Source organism: Panicum virgatum, chromosome 1K (assembly GCF_016808335.1).
Source record: "Panicum virgatum strain AP13 chromosome 1K, P.virgatum_v5, whole genome shotgun sequence".
Taxonomy (NCBI): Eukaryota; Viridiplantae; Streptophyta; class Magnoliopsida; order Poales; family Poaceae; genus Panicum; species Panicum virgatum.
This window is the reverse complement of record NC_053136.1, coordinates 53,567,758-53,583,260: the sequence shown is the minus strand read 5'-3', so window position 1 is coordinate 53,583,260 and position 15,503 is coordinate 53,567,758. Positions and strand designations below refer to the sequence as shown.

At 46.6% G+C, this 15,503-nt stretch overlaps 1 protein-coding gene and 1 non-coding gene across 9 annotated transcripts; one reads left to right on the top strand and one right to left on the bottom strand.

Moving 5' to 3' along the window:
- LOC120644121 (probable NOT transcription complex subunit VIP2) lies at positions 1 to 12,643 on the top strand. 8 transcript variants are annotated; one of them, XM_039920721.1, is made up of 16 exons: positions 1 to 212; positions 1,099 to 1,198; positions 1,690 to 1,795; positions 1,880 to 2,043; positions 2,200 to 3,439; positions 3,509 to 6,257; positions 6,334 to 6,411; positions 6,600 to 7,001; positions 7,272 to 7,324; positions 7,414 to 7,455; positions 7,886 to 8,030; positions 8,116 to 8,204; positions 8,284 to 8,375; positions 9,108 to 10,715; positions 10,935 to 11,015; positions 11,126 to 12,643. In XM_039920721.1, exon 16 carries the CDS (start codon positions 11,340 to 11,342, stop codon positions 12,441 to 12,443), a length of 1,104 nt encoding a protein of 367 aa, XP_039776655.1. In that variant the 5' UTR covers positions 1 to 212; positions 1,099 to 1,198; positions 1,690 to 1,795; positions 1,880 to 2,043; positions 2,200 to 3,439; positions 3,509 to 6,257; positions 6,334 to 6,411; positions 6,600 to 7,001; positions 7,272 to 7,324; positions 7,414 to 7,455; positions 7,886 to 8,030; positions 8,116 to 8,204; positions 8,284 to 8,375; positions 9,108 to 10,715; positions 10,935 to 11,015; positions 11,126 to 11,339; the 3' UTR covers positions 12,444 to 12,643. The 8 variants fall into 8 exon arrangements, with proteins under 8 accessions (XP_039776655.1, XP_039776643.1, XP_039776650.1 ...); XM_039920709.1 differs by lacking the exons at positions 10,935 to 11,015; positions 11,126 to 12,643 and having other exon boundaries at positions 3 to 212; positions 2,200 to 2,548; positions 3,233 to 3,439; ... (1 more) ...; positions 6,172 to 6,257; positions 9,108 to 9,376; XM_039920716.1 differs by lacking the exons at positions 10,935 to 11,015; positions 11,126 to 12,643 and having other exon boundaries at positions 14 to 212; positions 2,200 to 2,548; positions 3,233 to 3,445; ... (2 more) ...; positions 6,666 to 7,001; positions 9,108 to 9,376.
- LOC120658344 lies at positions 1,718 to 1,795 on the bottom strand. The gene has a single exon (XR_005668598.1). It is a non-coding gene; the product is annotated as a small nucleolar RNA snoR35 (small nucleolar RNA).
- Positions 12,644 to 15,503: the final 2,860 nt, after the last annotated feature.

The following is a 15,503-nucleotide window of genomic DNA, read 5'->3' as shown; positions in this document are numbered from 1 at the left end:
CTGTCCATTCTCCTCTCAAAAAAAAAAAAACTGTCAATTTGTCCTCCCCGCTCCTCCCCTGTCGCCTCCCCCCTCACCGTCGCGACGCCGCCCTTCTGCCCCTCCTGCACCGCGCTCGACCTCCCACTAAATCCGCCGCGCGCGCCGCGTCCACCGCCGCCTCGGAACCCGATCTTCTTCGCCTCCCGCGTGACAGGCGCGGGCTCCCATCGGTAAGCAAGCCCTAGCCCCGGTTTGCCCTAATTCCCCGACATAGCCTCCGCGATTCCGCTCCCATCCGACTCCCTCGCGCGCTGTTTGCGTCCTCTGATTTGGTTCTGCGCGTGTTCCTTCTCGTCCGTGCGGCGATTGCCTGTATGGGGTGGGATTCTGTTATGACGAGTTCGCTGGAATTTTCCTTCCATGTGTGGGCGTGTGTTTTGTTGAGATCGGCGTGCTCGTACGTGCAGGGATGATCGAGGGAGTGGGATTGTATTCTAGGGGTTCAGTAGTTTATGTGTCAACCTTGTGTTGTGTGTACTGTGTTGCAACCATGTTGTGCGCTGATCAGGTTATTCTGAAATGCGAGTCTATCACAGTGGTTTATGGCAGAAATCAGGCTTGTAACTCTTCTACCTACTTCGGTCTGTTATAAAAGTTGGCACGTTTTCATAATCATGCTGCCCTGTGCAGTTCGGTTTATATTGGAAGGGGTGGCCTGACCATTCTTATACTGGGTTCAAATTTTCTGTAATTATTGTGAGAAGTACAGTGATTTAATTCCGAGTGACTTCCTTGCATCCATCCTTGCATCTGTCCTGTAATTTTCTTATACTGGTGTTTCAAGTGAGTTTTTTTATATTTTATACAAGTTTCCCCTTTTTCTTGTAGCTCATGTTGGTTTTCATCTCTAGCTTTCCCCAACTAGCATGGGACTAAATTTTTTTGTTGTAGTAGTCGTGGCATTTCAATTGAATGACAGGTGCTTAATAACTGATTAGTCGCATCTTTAGTTGTTTTACTTGCTATATGTTGTTTAACTTGTTTAAATATAAATTATCTTCCTAGGATTCCCTATTATACTGACGCAATTATAATCATATCCTCGTTCTATTTCAGATTGGAAGGGATTGCTGCATCATGCATTTTTGGTGGATAATCTTCATTTGCTCTTGACTCTTCAATGCTTGTTGTCTTCAAAATGTCAGGCTTGCTTAATGTATGTACTTACATGATTCAACATGCCTCTTTCTTGCTATCATTATGTATTCATGTTGTATGTTTCTATTTGTTTACTGCCTTGGGTCCAGAATAGATGTAATTCTTGAATATCGCTAGGCATATATTTAAAGAGGTATCACATAAATAAGAGTTACATGAAAGGAATTGTTCACAAATGTACTTCAAAATGTCTCACCAATTATTTCGTGCTCAATAGACCATACTTGATAAAAAGGTCATAGTAAAATCTTGGCATTAGAGAATATCAATAAGTAAATCAAGACAGTGGTATCGTTACGTTGTGATTTGGTAAGTCATTGGCTTGTTTGTTTAGTTGCAATTTTTTGTGGACAGCAGATGAATATTTCATCTTTAACTCTTTGATATAGTCTCATACTCGAACATATAGGGTCCTGCTTAACCCAATATGGCTTTACACTTTTGATTATTGTTCTTTTTAATAGCACTCAATTCTTCTTTCATTGGCAGTCAAACCTTAATAGTTCCGCATCAAATCTTCCGGACTCAACTGGAAGACCATTTACAGCATCCTTTTCAGGCCAATCTGGATCAATTCCAGGTTTCCATCATTCTGGTGAGTATATAATACTAAACTTCTGTTCATTTATGTCATACAATGTTGATGAAGTAAAAGCCTTCTTTCCTGATATTTTCAAAGGTTTGCACAACATTCATGGAAGTTTCAACCTTCCAAATATGCCTGGATCACTTGTCCAAAGGAATGCTGCAATGAGTGGCCTTCCATCCTCTGGGGTTCAACAACCCGGTGGGAGCATTTCTGGGAGATTCACCTCAAATAACCTTCCAGTTGCCATGTCTCAGGTTCTAATGCTCACCTATATTCATGTTGTAGTTCCTTTTCTTATTCTGTGGTCAGCGACTCAGCATACACATTCACATTTTGGTAGTTAAAGTGGCAGTGTTCTCTTTCTGTGCATCCATGTGGAGCAAGATTATTTATTACCTGCCCCTTTGCAGATTCCGCACGCACATTCAGGCGTCAGTGGTAGAGGGATGAATGTTGGTGCAGGTCCAGCATTTAGTAGCAGCATGAATATTGGTGGTAACATTCAAGGCTTATCCTCGAGCTTGGGTGCCGGTGGTAGTCGCAATTCTGTTCCTGGGATGTCGGTATCTCCATCTTTAGGAAACCTGGGCCCACGGATCACAAGTTCTGTAGGAAATATTGTAGGTGGCAGTAATATTGGAAGAAATATAAGCTCTGGTGGTTTATCCGTGCCAAGTATTGCATCTCGGATGAATCTGAGTGGTAACACTGTGAGTGGTAATCTAAATAGCAGGATGATGAATGGCCTGCTTCAGCAAGGTAATCGATTACACCTACCCCATAAACATGTGGAATATTCTCTTTTTCATAGACCCCGCGCAGTGCGGGAGCCTACGGCACTGGGTACGTCCTTTTTTTTTATAGATTTAAATGGACTTCATGTTTCATCGTCACTTGCTTCTCATTTCTCTATAGTTTTAGCCTCAACTATACCTGAAAACATATTCCACGCGTTGATTGCCACTTGCTACATTTCTTTCTTCATGGCTCAAATTGAATAACCTTTCAACTTTTTCGGGAATTTGGGCATATGAAATAAATGCGAACTCCCTTATATTATATAGTTTCTTTTGGAGCTTTTTGTATCAGCATGTAGCTTCTGCTTTGTGGTACTGTGAGCTAGTTTTTTTAATTGTGATAATGAAGCCACGTAAAGTGAGAGTCAGAAGTAGTGCCTCATCAAAGATTCCCTCAGTTACACATGAACTAAGTTTTGAACATTTGTAGTTTTCTCCTCATGTACTGCAGGGCAACTCATGCAATCTAGATTTACATAGCATTGAAGCATCCATATAAAAGCTTGTGTATTTTTTTATTCTGTATAATAGTGAAACATGTCTTAAATTTTTTTAAATGGTAATAATAAGAAATGTGCATAGTATTTATCTGTTTATCAGAGTGCATGTCTCACCCAGCCACCTTTTTGTCAACATCTGAAACCAGCATCTCCTCAGTTGATAAATATGCTTGGAAGTTCTTATCCAACATCTGGAGGTTCATTATCACAGAACCAAATTCAAGCAGGAAATAATTCTCTAAGTTCTATTGGGATGTTGCATGATGCCAATGACACCGCTCCATTTGACATAAATGATTTTCCCCATTTGACTGGTCGACCTAGTTCAGCTGGTGGTCCACAAGGACAATATGGTAAAGGTGCTGGAAACCAATATATTTCTTGTTATGATTTGGTGGGTTGCCAATTTCTTTAAATTCCAGGGTCACTACGCAAGCAAGGAGTTGGTGTTAATACCATTGTTCAACAAAGCCAGGAATTCAGCATTCAAAATGAAGACTTCCCGGCTTTGCCTGGATTCAAAGGTTGTTGCCGTCAAATTTGTTACTATAAATTGTCTGTTGATTTAGTGGGATTTTCTCATTTTGCCATCGGCAGTGCATTTGTTTGATTGTGACCTTCATCAGCTATGTGCCTTTTACAACTTGTTAAACTGGCTCCTGCTACTTTGTACTTTGTTGACCTTAGCGTTATAAGTGTCTAGTAATCAACAATATGTTCCTGACTTGTGTTGTTAGCTCCATAATTCCTTTACTATTTAACTTTTGTGGAAGGCTGCCATCTTTTCTTATTTTCATGTGAGATTATTTTTACTATCTTGATGCAATTGATGTGAGATCTTTTTACCATCTTAATGCAATTGATGTGAGATCTTTCTACAAATCTTGATACGAGTTCTTTTGTGGAATGCACTAGGGCCCTAACTTTAGGTCACATTGTAGCTTACAAAACCCCAGCTTTGACAGACCCTGCATCGAGTAAAAAGTCACGAGTAGTATCCAGATGAGCATTTGCATGCGTCAACAGCAAACCTGCCAAACGTATAACATGATGTCAATGATTCTTAATGGCGAACTTGTCAGCATGCCACCCAAAAAGCAGGCACTGCACAACTTAGGGCTGTTCATTCACAGGTTTAGCCAGTTTGGTAGCAAAAACCGACCCAACAAAACCACGGTTTGACGGTTGGTCCCACTGATTTACAACACGGTTAAACCAGTGCCGCATGCCCCACTTATACAGGCAGGGACGGTTGCCGCTGTTGTCACTAGGCGCACCTTCTCCACCTTCCTTGGCCCGACCTTCTGGTGTTCCCTCCATTTTCCTACCTGCTGTGCCCTCACCCTCCTGCTATCCCCCAATATTACAGAGCAGCAGTTTCATGCAGTGATGGATGCCTGCCGCAGGATGAGTGCTTCGGAAAAGGAGCAGAACGTTTGTTTTAGAATTTTCCTCCCAAGGGAGACTGCCATATTGAGCATCTCTGCTTCCTAAGGTCAGGTCTGATAATCCGCAGCTTGAGGAGGCGCACATGCAAAGGGAATTTCCAGCAGCATGTCTGCCAGCAAGCCAAGAGTTTGCCGGGGCAGTGCTGTGCTTGCGGATTGGTCTTGTCCCTTTGGCATGCCATTTGTATCTCCCCTCTGCTCTTGCAACGCATCTGCCTGCGGTAGATTAGACGGGCTAGCTGGTTTAAACTGCGACGTTTGTTTTAGAATTTTCCTCCCAATGGAGACTGCCATATTGAGCATCTCTGCTTCCTAAGGTCAGGTCTGATAATCCGCAGCTTGAGGAGGCGCACATGCACAAGGGAATTTCCAGCAGCATGTCTGCCAGCAAGCCAAGAGTTTGCCGGGGCAGTGCTGTGCTTGCTGATTGGTCTTGCCCCTTTGGCATGCCATTTGTATCTCCCCTCTGATCTTGCAACGCATCTGCCTGCGGTAGATTAGACGGGCTAGCTGGTTTAAACTGCGTTCTGGCTCAACCTTTGCAGAAACCGTAGATATGATTTGGACGGGCTGGTTTAGCGGGATTTTTGGTTTGGAACCAAATCATGAGCAGGGCTAGTATGAATGTAGTGCAACATTGGTAATAAGAAGGGGTCAATATTAGGATTATTCATCAACAGTGGTCGACTGAAATTACCATGGACCGTCATTGTTTGATGCTGAATAAGGGGAAATTAATCAACACACGTAAAAGGTCCAATTATAACTCGCCCACTTGTTTGTACATGCCAGCCAGCCTGTTACCCCGCTGTCAGCATTCGAGTAATAAAAATAAGTTCCCGATATGCTGCTAGCTGCATTTATATGCAATACATTGTTGGACAACAGTTAGAAAACAAGTTGAGTACGTTACCTTGAGTTTTTTTTTCAATGATGTTAGGCAATCATATTTTATGAATTCGTACAGAGAATTCATTGTATAGATTCTCAATAAAGAATTTATTGTATGATCTTGTCTTTTTGTGCTTGTACATGGAAACACCATGAGTGCGACACTACAATCCATATTATACATGGAACGTAAATAAGGCCATTATGAGGTGTAGCATCTGAATCATCCAGAGATGTTCTGGTCTCTTTGGAGTTCTCATGCGACCTGGCCCATTTCAAGCAAATTAGGGCTAAAGAACCTCCTAATGATGAGATGCAGTTGTTTCTTGTGTCTTTTGTGATGCACCAAAATGATAATACAGACAGGAAAAAAAGTTTTTCAGCAGTGTCTTACTCGCCAAATTATTACCGGATACAAGGTCTATTACATCTAATCTTTGCCTTTGAATCAAATTTCTATAAACATGCTTGACTCTTTTAATTGTTTGCCACATCAAAGGTCAATTCACATATTGACTCTTTTAATTGTGTTACCTGTCTTGAATGGTTGCTATTAAAAAACTTGCCTTTTGAGCTTATTGGAGCATCAATGTTTCATAAACCTGCACAAAATTAATAGAATCTTTGTTATGTTCTATTGATGCTTGACATTCTTTTTATGGACATTGCACTATCTTCATGCAAAATCTTTTTTTTTAACTCTGTTTTAACAACTTGGACATTATAATCACCTCTCCTGTTATCAGGTAACTCTTCAGATTATGCTATGGAGTTGCATCATAAGGAACAACTTCATGAGAATGTACCTGTAATGCAAACACAGCAGTTTCCTGTAGGTTCATGTTTTTCTGAAATTTGAATAGTTTTCCCTTTATTTATTTTTTAACATGATATGCACGTCTATACAGATGGCAAGGTCAGTTGGCTTTAATTTAGGAAGTAGCTACCCACCTAATCGTCAGCAACACCAGCAAGGTGCTAACTCAGTAAGTATGCCATCATTTTCCTAGAACAGCCATCTGATTAACCTGTCACAGATGTATCACTGTTGCTTGATTGAACTTTGACGTTTATGTTGCTCCTTTGTTGAACCATGGTATTGCATGATTGAACTTTGATGTTTATGTTGCTCCTTTGTTGAACCATGGTAGTAATCTCAATTATGTTCTATCAGGTCCAGAATGCTGGAACTCAAAATATTGGACTAAGACCTAGTTTGGCATACGATCAATTTATGCAGCAATACCAGCAGCCGCAGTCTCAAAATCCTTTCAGGATGCAGCAGATGACTTCAGCTACACATTCATTTCGGGATCAGATTCAAAAGATTCAGGGGGGGCCGTCACCACCTGATCCATATGGCTTGTTAGGATTACTGGGAGTTATAAGGATGAATGATGCTGAATTAGCATCTCTTGCTTTAGGAATAGATTTAACAACATTGGGTTTGAACTTGAATTCACCTGATAATGTATACAAGACATTTGGTTCACCCTGGTCAAATGAGCCAGCAAAAGGAGATCCTGATTTTCATATTCCAGCTTGCTACTTCTCTGAGCAAACTCCAGAGCTGCAGGTGAGCCCCTGATATCTGCAGGCTATTTTAGATTATTGAGATTATTAAAACCACATTATCTAATATAACCTGTTGAATTCTCTTGATGTGTCTTGTTCATATTATATTGTAATGATTTTTTCTGCAGCTATTTTTTTTCAGAATTTTCTCATATTAACACTGTTTTGTATCTTCTATAGGTTTTAAAACCACATTATCTGATATATAACCCCTTGAATTTTCTCTTGATGCATCTGGTATTATATTTTAACAAATTGCTTCCTGTTGCAGCCTATACTTTTTCAGAAGCTTCACCTAGCAACCCTATTTTACATCTTCTATAGGTACTTATACCTTACAATGCTCTAACTGTACTAGGCCTGTCATTAGTCACTATGTTTTAAGCTAATCTATATACATATTGTCCTTGCAGCATGCCAAAGGATGAAGCTCAGCTATATGCTGCCCATGAACTGTGAGTACATGGTTGTCATTTCTTTTACATAACCTCGTGTTACAGTTATCTAAATTTACATGCTCCTTACTTCTTAATGTTTCCGAATATTTTCATCTATAATATTGGTTTACTCAATGGAGTTTCCATCTATTTCAATATTTGTTTTATTAATGGTGTGCTAAGTTCGATGAGTATCTGTATAGCATCGCAATGTGTCCCATAAATTTTCTTCTAAGCTTAGCCATTTTAGAGATAGCCATGCATTCCATTCTGTCTTCCTACGAAAGTACAAATAACGGTGTGCCATCTTAACTACATTTGTTAAACCAACCTTCTCACATATGCTGTACTTGACAACATAGTGCAGCACAGCTAAACCAAACAGAGCTTGAACTAGTTTTTTTTAATGTACCTATAGTGTAAAATGTATTTGATTTTGTCTTCTCAGATATAGTCGAGGATGGTTTTACCATAAAGAATCAAGGTTATGGTTCACAAAAATTCCAAATGTGGAACCTCTAGTCAAAACTCCTCTCTATGAACGTGGGTCTTATGGTTTCTTTGATCCACAGATTTGGGAGACAGTCCGTAAGGTTTGGTCATGTTGACTTATACTGGAATGATATGCAGCACCTCCAATACATTTCAAAATTACAGTTCATCTTGTCCTTGCTGTAGGACAACTTTGTTCTCCATTACGAGCTGGTAGCGAAAAGGCCAGCCCTTCCTTCTGTAGCACAAAATGTTAGATGAAAAAAAAATTCTGGGTAAGACACTTCCCAGTAACCAAGTTTTTGTTTGATGTTCCTTCTGTACTAGGCAATGATTCCATTGTTATTTCATCAGGTATCTCCTTAGTCCTAACTCAAATTTTGTCCCTGCTGGATGGGACAAAGAAGCTCATATTCACATTATGGCATCATTACCTAACTCTTAAGGTATGTGTTTTCAGCTGACAAGTACGGTTGCCAATGCTCTTTGGACTGCAATTTATTTCTTCAGATTTGGTAAGATCTAAGGTGACTTAGGTCGTGCAAATCTTCTAGGCACCAAAATTTCGAGAGAAATTAGAATTCCTTAAAATGGGATGATGTATTTTTTTTACCATGGGCTGTGTATTTGTTTTGGGGATTTATGTCACTAAATCCAACGGCGTGAAGCAGTATAACCCTTAAAGTAGGCTTCAACAAAATCTCGCTCTAGGTGTCCCTTTTTTGTAATGTATTTGAATCTGCGATGCAAACTAGGGGCAAAATGGTGTAAAAGTTTAAGCCATTATGATGGGCCATTCAGGGCCAAAGCAATGAATATTCAGGTGGGGGATTCTCTCCCCTCCCGGCAGTGACCTTCAAAAAAAAATGTTTCTTAAAATATGCAGTGTTGGTGTCTTTTTGTGCGAACAAAAAGGGTTCGCTCTAGTTGTGTCTCTTTTTTGTCTATCATAAGATTCAGTGTGATGTTTCTTAAAATATGCAGTGTTAGTCGGTGTCTTTTTATGCGAACAAAAAGGACCATGATTTGTTTTTGTTATGTATAAGCAAAATTAACCATGCATTTCAAGTAACCATGATTTACTATGTTGATTGTTTGTGAGAAACATTAGTTGATGGCAGTTAATTTTGGGTGCAATTTGAGTGTAACTTGTGCCTTGGTTCATTTCACTTGAACAGGACGGGGAGAAACTCAGAAACTAAGGTTACACTGATCTGCTGTGAGGAAGGCTACAGCACAGAATTGGGGCTGTCCAGTTGACAGCCCTTGTAATTATACTAAACCAGTGTAGAGAATGCTGCATTTTCCTTTGATCGTGGGGAGCGCCTACTCCCTGTGTAGGAGAAAACCAGTGTAGGACAAAAAAGAGAAGCAATGGCTCATGTCCTTCTGTCCCAGCCATTTCCCTCATGCGTCGTGAAGGATCCTATTCAATTCAGACTTTTTGCCACGTGTAAGCTGCTCTGCTTGCCCCGCCAGTCACCGGGGTCGGGCCGGTCACAGCTGGCTAGTGTTTTTCGAGGTGTGACCGACCCAGAATGTAGTTGGCGCTGCGATACGTACACCGACCAGTAAACGGCAGGCCTGTAGCTGCCTGATCCTCCCCTCAATTAATCTAACTGTGACAAATATTTTGGAATACGCCCGCGATTTCCTAGAGAGCTGGATTTTGTCAGGTAGAGCTCTTTTGGCACTAGGAGTTGCGTGTTCCATGGGTTTTCTGGTCACCAATGCATACAGAAGTCAAGTTGTCTGTTTCTGCTCTGGTAATGCACACACAAAGAAGAAAAGGATCGATTTGCGTAAATATGGTATCTCTCTGTCTGTCTGTCTGCCTTTTTCTTGAAAAAAAATATCTCTCGTTTCTTCTCCCTGCACATTGTTTCGGAATTCCTGCCGTGCCAGATCCAATAACCAAAGCTCACAGGCCTTACAAAAGTAGTAATGATTTATTACTTTCCTCAGCCAGACACAAGACATAGTACTGTAGTGTGTGTGGAGCTGTCGAAACGACTCAAAATAGTAACTGCCTCTCAGGAGTAAAATGGCTTACATTTTCCAGTAGCCATGAGTCATGGCCCGAAACGCAGAATTCGATGGGAGTGAGTCACGGAGCACAGAATTCCGAGAAGCCGAAGCGGTTTCTTGAGGAGCAGGAGACACGGGAGTGTCTTGCCATGCCAACCAGAACCATCTGCTGCCGCTTCCGCTGCAAATGAAGCCCTTCAACAGGCTATGGCCGGCGCTCATGGAAAGCAAACTCGCCATCACGCTGTTCGCCGGCCTCTTCGTCGGGGCAGTGGTCTTGCTCTTTGTGCCGCCGCAGTTCCCGGTCCATGGCGATAATGGTGAGCTGCTCTGGCGAATCGCCAAACTTGTGAGTTGCGATATACGGCTTGCTGCGTGAAATATGCCGCGAAATGAGGTATGCCTTCTGTGCAGAAGCCGACCGGAATCGACGCATCATATCCTCGTTGCTTGTCGCTACTCCAAGCGTCTTTGGGGCCTAGTTGCTGTTTGGGTCTCCATCCCCCAAGCCGACCCCTCAAGGTGGCCGGTTACAGGCACTGTGAGAGACTGGTGGCTTAGCATGGGAACCTTGGAGGGGGTTCCGGGCCGCGGATTTTGCTCGCTCCTTCTTGTGAATTTGGAGTTATGGCTTGAGCGCAACACGAGAATCTTCAAGCGTGCGGAGCGGCCTGTACATATTCTGCTGCTCAAGATCAAGAAAGAGGCCAGAACTTGGGGCTTTGCGGGAGCTAAGCATCTCTCTGTGCTGCTGGAGGGTGCGTAGGTTCTCGTTCGATTTTGTGTGCTTTTTGCTTTCTTGTTTTCTCGTACATGCTTTGTTTATTCTCCTGTAAATGGTCCGCCGGGATCTTTTACTTATAACCTTCTTCTATATTAATAGAAATGGCGCAGTCTGTGGCCGTTGTTCAAAAAAAAATATACGGCTTGGTTCTCGCAATCTCGCTCACACGGACTTGTTTTTTGAATTATCCAAGTTCTCTTGCGGGGCTCGCCGGAAAACGGGGGTGCAGGTTCGCCGGCGGAGAAGATGAACGGTCATACACAGCCACCTCTAGGTGCGGCTCTCGTCTAGACAATGTTTCGCCTCTTCCGCAAGGAAAGTTTTACGCTGCTGCGATGACTCACAACGTTCGATCACCGGCTAATTCTGACAAACATTTTGCAGCCATTATGATAGCAGAATCTCCAATACCCACAGAGCAGGCCCACGAAGAAACCACGAGTTCCATAAATTTCACTGGTCCATTCATATGCAGCTTAATTTATTTTGAAAAATTCCTCTACATTCGTTTGCAGGTGAAGAAATTGCACCGGTCTCTGTTCTACGTCCTCTGAAGCCAATCTGCGACCTCTCCGACCGGCGTTACGATGGCTGCGAGATGTGGGGGGACGCGCGCACGGCGAGAGGAGCCAGCAAGTCGTCGGTCTACTTCATCCCACCGCCGTCGCAGCTCGCCACCACCGCGGCAGCCACCTGGAGCGTTCGCTCGCAGTCCCGCAAGATCGTCGGCGTCCGCGAGGTCATGGTCAGGTCCCTCAACCTGTCGAGCCTCCGCGACGCGCCCAACTGCACCGTCCGCCGGAGCGTGCCGGCCGTGGTGTTCGCGCTCGGCGGCCTGACGTTCAACTACTGGCACGCCTTCAGCGACGTGCTCGTCCCGCTCTTCACGACGGCCCCAGCCTTCGGCGGCGAGGTCGAGCTCGTCGCCACCGGCGCCCAGGGCTGGTTCCTCAACAAGTACGGGCGCATCCTCGGGGCGCTCTCGCGGTACGCGGTGGTCGACCTCGACGCCGATGGCGAGGTGCGCTGCTACCCGCACCTCATCGTCAGCCTCCGTGGCCACCGCGACTTCGACATCGACCCGGCGCGCGCCCCGAACGGCTACGACATGCTCGCCTTCCGCTTGTTCGTCCGGGCCGCCTACTCCCTGCCGCCACCGCCCGTCGCGCTCTCGTGCAGGTCCGGCGGCACGAAGCCACGGCTCATGATCATCCTCCGCGGCGCGACGCGGCGGTTCGTGAACGCGGACGCCGTCGTCTCGGCGATCGAGCGGGCCGGGTTCCAGGTCGTGCGCATGGAGGCGACGTTCACCGCGGGCATGGACGCGGTCTCGCGCGAGGTGGACGCGTGCGACGTGCTCGTGGGCGCGCACAGCGCCGGGCTGACCAACATGGTGTTCCTGCGCACGGGTGCCGTGGTGGTGCAGGTGATCCCGTGGGGGAAGATGGAGCCCTACGACGAGGGGTTCTTCGGCGCCCCGGCGGCGCACATGGGGATCCGGCACGTCGCATACAGCATCGCCGCCGAGGAGAGCACGCTCTACGGCAAGTACGGCAAGGACCACCCCGTGATCACCGACCCCGACGTGTTCTACAGGAACGGCAGCAACGCCAAGCTGTACTGGCAGGAGCAGAACATCCGGCTCAACACCACAAGGTTCGCGCCGATGCTCGAGACGGTGAAGCGGATGCTGCGAGAGTGAACTGCTGCTCTTGATGATGTACGAGTAGCATTGTTTAGCAATTAGCAGACGCATAGAAATAATGTATATCATTACCACACATTCACACCCATCAAACCTTAGAATCTTAAATTGTTTAGATAATGTACAAGTATACTACTGACACAAACACTAGTGTTTTTATTCAGTAGCATACATTCAACTAGGATCAGCGAGAAAATGCACAGCTCGTTTCCGGCAAAAAGGGTCAATTTAAAGTTTGGATTCAAAGGTAAAGCGCATGATAGTTTCCATTCAGAGTTATTGTTCACAAAAATTACGGCAATGAAGGCAAAAGCCCAGGCTTCAGTACATTAACAATACTTATAGCCTACTAGTAAGGTGCCCGTGCTAACGCCACGGACAAATTTATTTCAGGCGTACACCAAACAACACATGATCCATAATCCAAGCTAAGAAATATAATTAATAAGTGTCGGTACCCCAGGACTGGGGTACCCCCTCTTGCTGTGTCTCGGCAAGAGTCTCGTAGTTATCCTTAAATACGCCCTGACGGCCGAGCAGCCGGACCCCTGTGGTCCTGAGCCCTACTCTCCCGGCAAACGGACCCGGACCCGCTCCCCACTTGGGGAGGGTCCGGTGACGCCACGTATCCAGGAGGAGGTAGCCCTCAGCCAAAACAGCTGGGGGCCCCGGACCTCCCAGGGAGTTCCGGACCCCCGCCGGGTCCCGGACCCCATATACTATCCGGACCCCTCAATAGGGAGGAACCGACACCCCGCCTGGGGCAGGTCCGGAGCCGCCACGTGTCAGTGAGTGCGGCCACGCGCGCAGGACCGCATGGCTTCCCCTAGAAGACTCGTCTACCAATCACATTCCATGCGGTAGGCGGAGCAGAGCCCGACGCGGTTTTTGCTCGGTTGCACTGTTGATCGCGTGTTACCAAGGCGCACAGTGCATTCGCTGGCGCCGTCCACGCCGCGTATGTCAGTCTACAATGCCAGTTGGACACGACGGCTCGGTTTCGCCCATTATGACGCCTACACGGTAGCCTCGACAGACTACGCCGCAAGCTACACTACCTCAACGGGCGCCTCGCCGATGGGACAGGAGCAGACCCCCCTCGGTCAGAGAGTCTACAAGACGATGAAGAGTATCTGGCAAGAGATTCTCTATCACTATACCACCATTAGTATCAATCTAGTATAAATACATCATTGTTGGGCCCACCTGTCGGGGTCCAACGCCTGTGTACGCGTCCTCCTTGCTCTATAAAAGGGAGACGCCCGCTAGAGAAGGACTCAAGCCCGGCTGGGCAGAGGATAGACCCATTCATACTAAAAGCAATACATCACACAGTGGATGTAGGGTATTACGCTCCGACGGCCCGAACTACTCTAAACCCGAGTGTTCTTGCGTTGTTGCCCCCAAGCTAGATCGGCCTAATCGCTTAGCGCTTTCCCGAGTATTCCCCCTCGGGGATTAGGCGGGTGCATTCTGCCACCAGCTGTGGGTACCCTAAAAAGCCCACGACATTTGGCGCCGTCCGTGGGGATGGTGCAAGCGTTGGCTAGATCTCCAAGCTTCTGAGGCTGAGCTCATCCTCTGCAACGGCGACGAGAAGGTGAAGAGAGGCATGGCGGCACCTACGCCGCATGCCACAACACCAAGACGACGATGTCCTCGGTGCGGCGGCGCACGGCAGCGGCGCCTGCTGTGCGTTGCCACAGTGACACCTCAGAGCCGGCGTGGCGGCGCGCAGTGGAAACAAACGTTGTGCGTCACCCTACAATACCTCTGCGTCGGCTCAAGGTTTTCTCTCAAGCAACCACCAGGGTTCCCCTACGGCGGCATGGCATCGGTTCAAGGCTTTCTCTCAATATGAAGCCTGGAGCCGACCGCTGTGGCCCGGAGGAAGTCGACCGTCGTCTCCTCCCTCGCCAGGGCCGAGTCTCTCTCGGTGCTGCTGCAGACAGGACCCCGCCACCAGGCGCGGGGGCCCAACGCCAGCACCAAGGTCGAGCCGGCGAACGACCGCCCTTCTCCACGCTCCGTGCTCATCCAAACGAGCACCCAGCTCGTGACGAGCGGTCATCGGGCTGGCTTCCGACGACAGACGGAGACGGCTGGGCCACTCCCATTCAAAGCCAAAGAATTTGTCCTCATGCTATCTGAGCATGGGACAATTCTTGTGCTGGGAAGAGCCCTGCGAGCTCCCGAGGTGATGCTGGATGATGCTGTACAAGCACACCCAGGACGCCTTCACCTCCGACGATCATGAAGAACCCCCAAGGTGGCTGTTCCACTTCGGCCGGGAAGTGCATGCCTTACGAATGGCAGCTGTAGGTTACTCCTAGATAGGGTAGAGAGAGTTTCTCCTTTGTAATAATGTGGTGCCTATGTGTGGTTCAGAGCGGTAGAGGTCCGCCCTTGTAAACCCGACCTCTGGCTTCATCGCACAAACAGGCGACACCAGCAAGTGGTCCAGAGTGGTAGAGGTCCGCCCTCGTAATCCCGACCTCTGATGCACACCACAATAACCACTGTAAAGGAGAATTGCTTTCTCAGTCTTATCTGAACTTTACCTTGATTACTCTTATCCGCTTTGGTTTAAACTGTGTTTTTCTCCCAAACGGAGTCCTTTCTTTAGTTACTAATGATCCAAGTTGAGTTGCTGGCTTGTGGTCAGGTGGGGACACCCCTTCTAGCTGGAAGGCAGGTCGGACCCCTAGGGACCTGCTCAGAAGAAGTGGTGCCTGTATCCTGGGGTAGAGAAGCTCCGCGTAGCTTAGCCTGGTAATGTACCCTAAGGCTACGTACTTTACTGCCCTATTACGAGTCCCCTAGTATCCGAGACTGCTGTCCCTAGAGGTCCCGGGCTCCTTTCTAGTATAAGGCCTGGTTTCCTACACCTTGCTGCAAGGTCCGGTGGCATAATTCATGGGATCGTCAGCAACGACTCAAGTCCACTCCGGTGGCCCGCTCCGGCGGAGACCGCTCGCCACGGTCGCTCAAAAGTCCACTTCGTTGGCCCGCTCCGGCGGAGACCGCTCGCGACGGTCGCTCAAAAGTCCACTCCGG

Bases quoted from the DNA above. Each gene is read 5' to 3' on its own strand.
- LOC120644121 (XM_039920689.1), top strand. From the start codon at position 1,163: ATGCTTGTTGTCTTCAAAATGTCAGGCTTGCTTAAT. The intron at 1,199-1,689 runs GTATGTACTTAC...TTTCATTGGCAG, and splicing joins AAATGTCAGGCTTGCTTAAT to TCAAACCTTAATAGTTCCGC. The intron at 3,446-3,508 runs GTGCTGGAAACC...TTTAAATTCCAG, and splicing joins ACAAGGACAATATGGTAAAG to GGTCACTACGCAAGCAAGGA.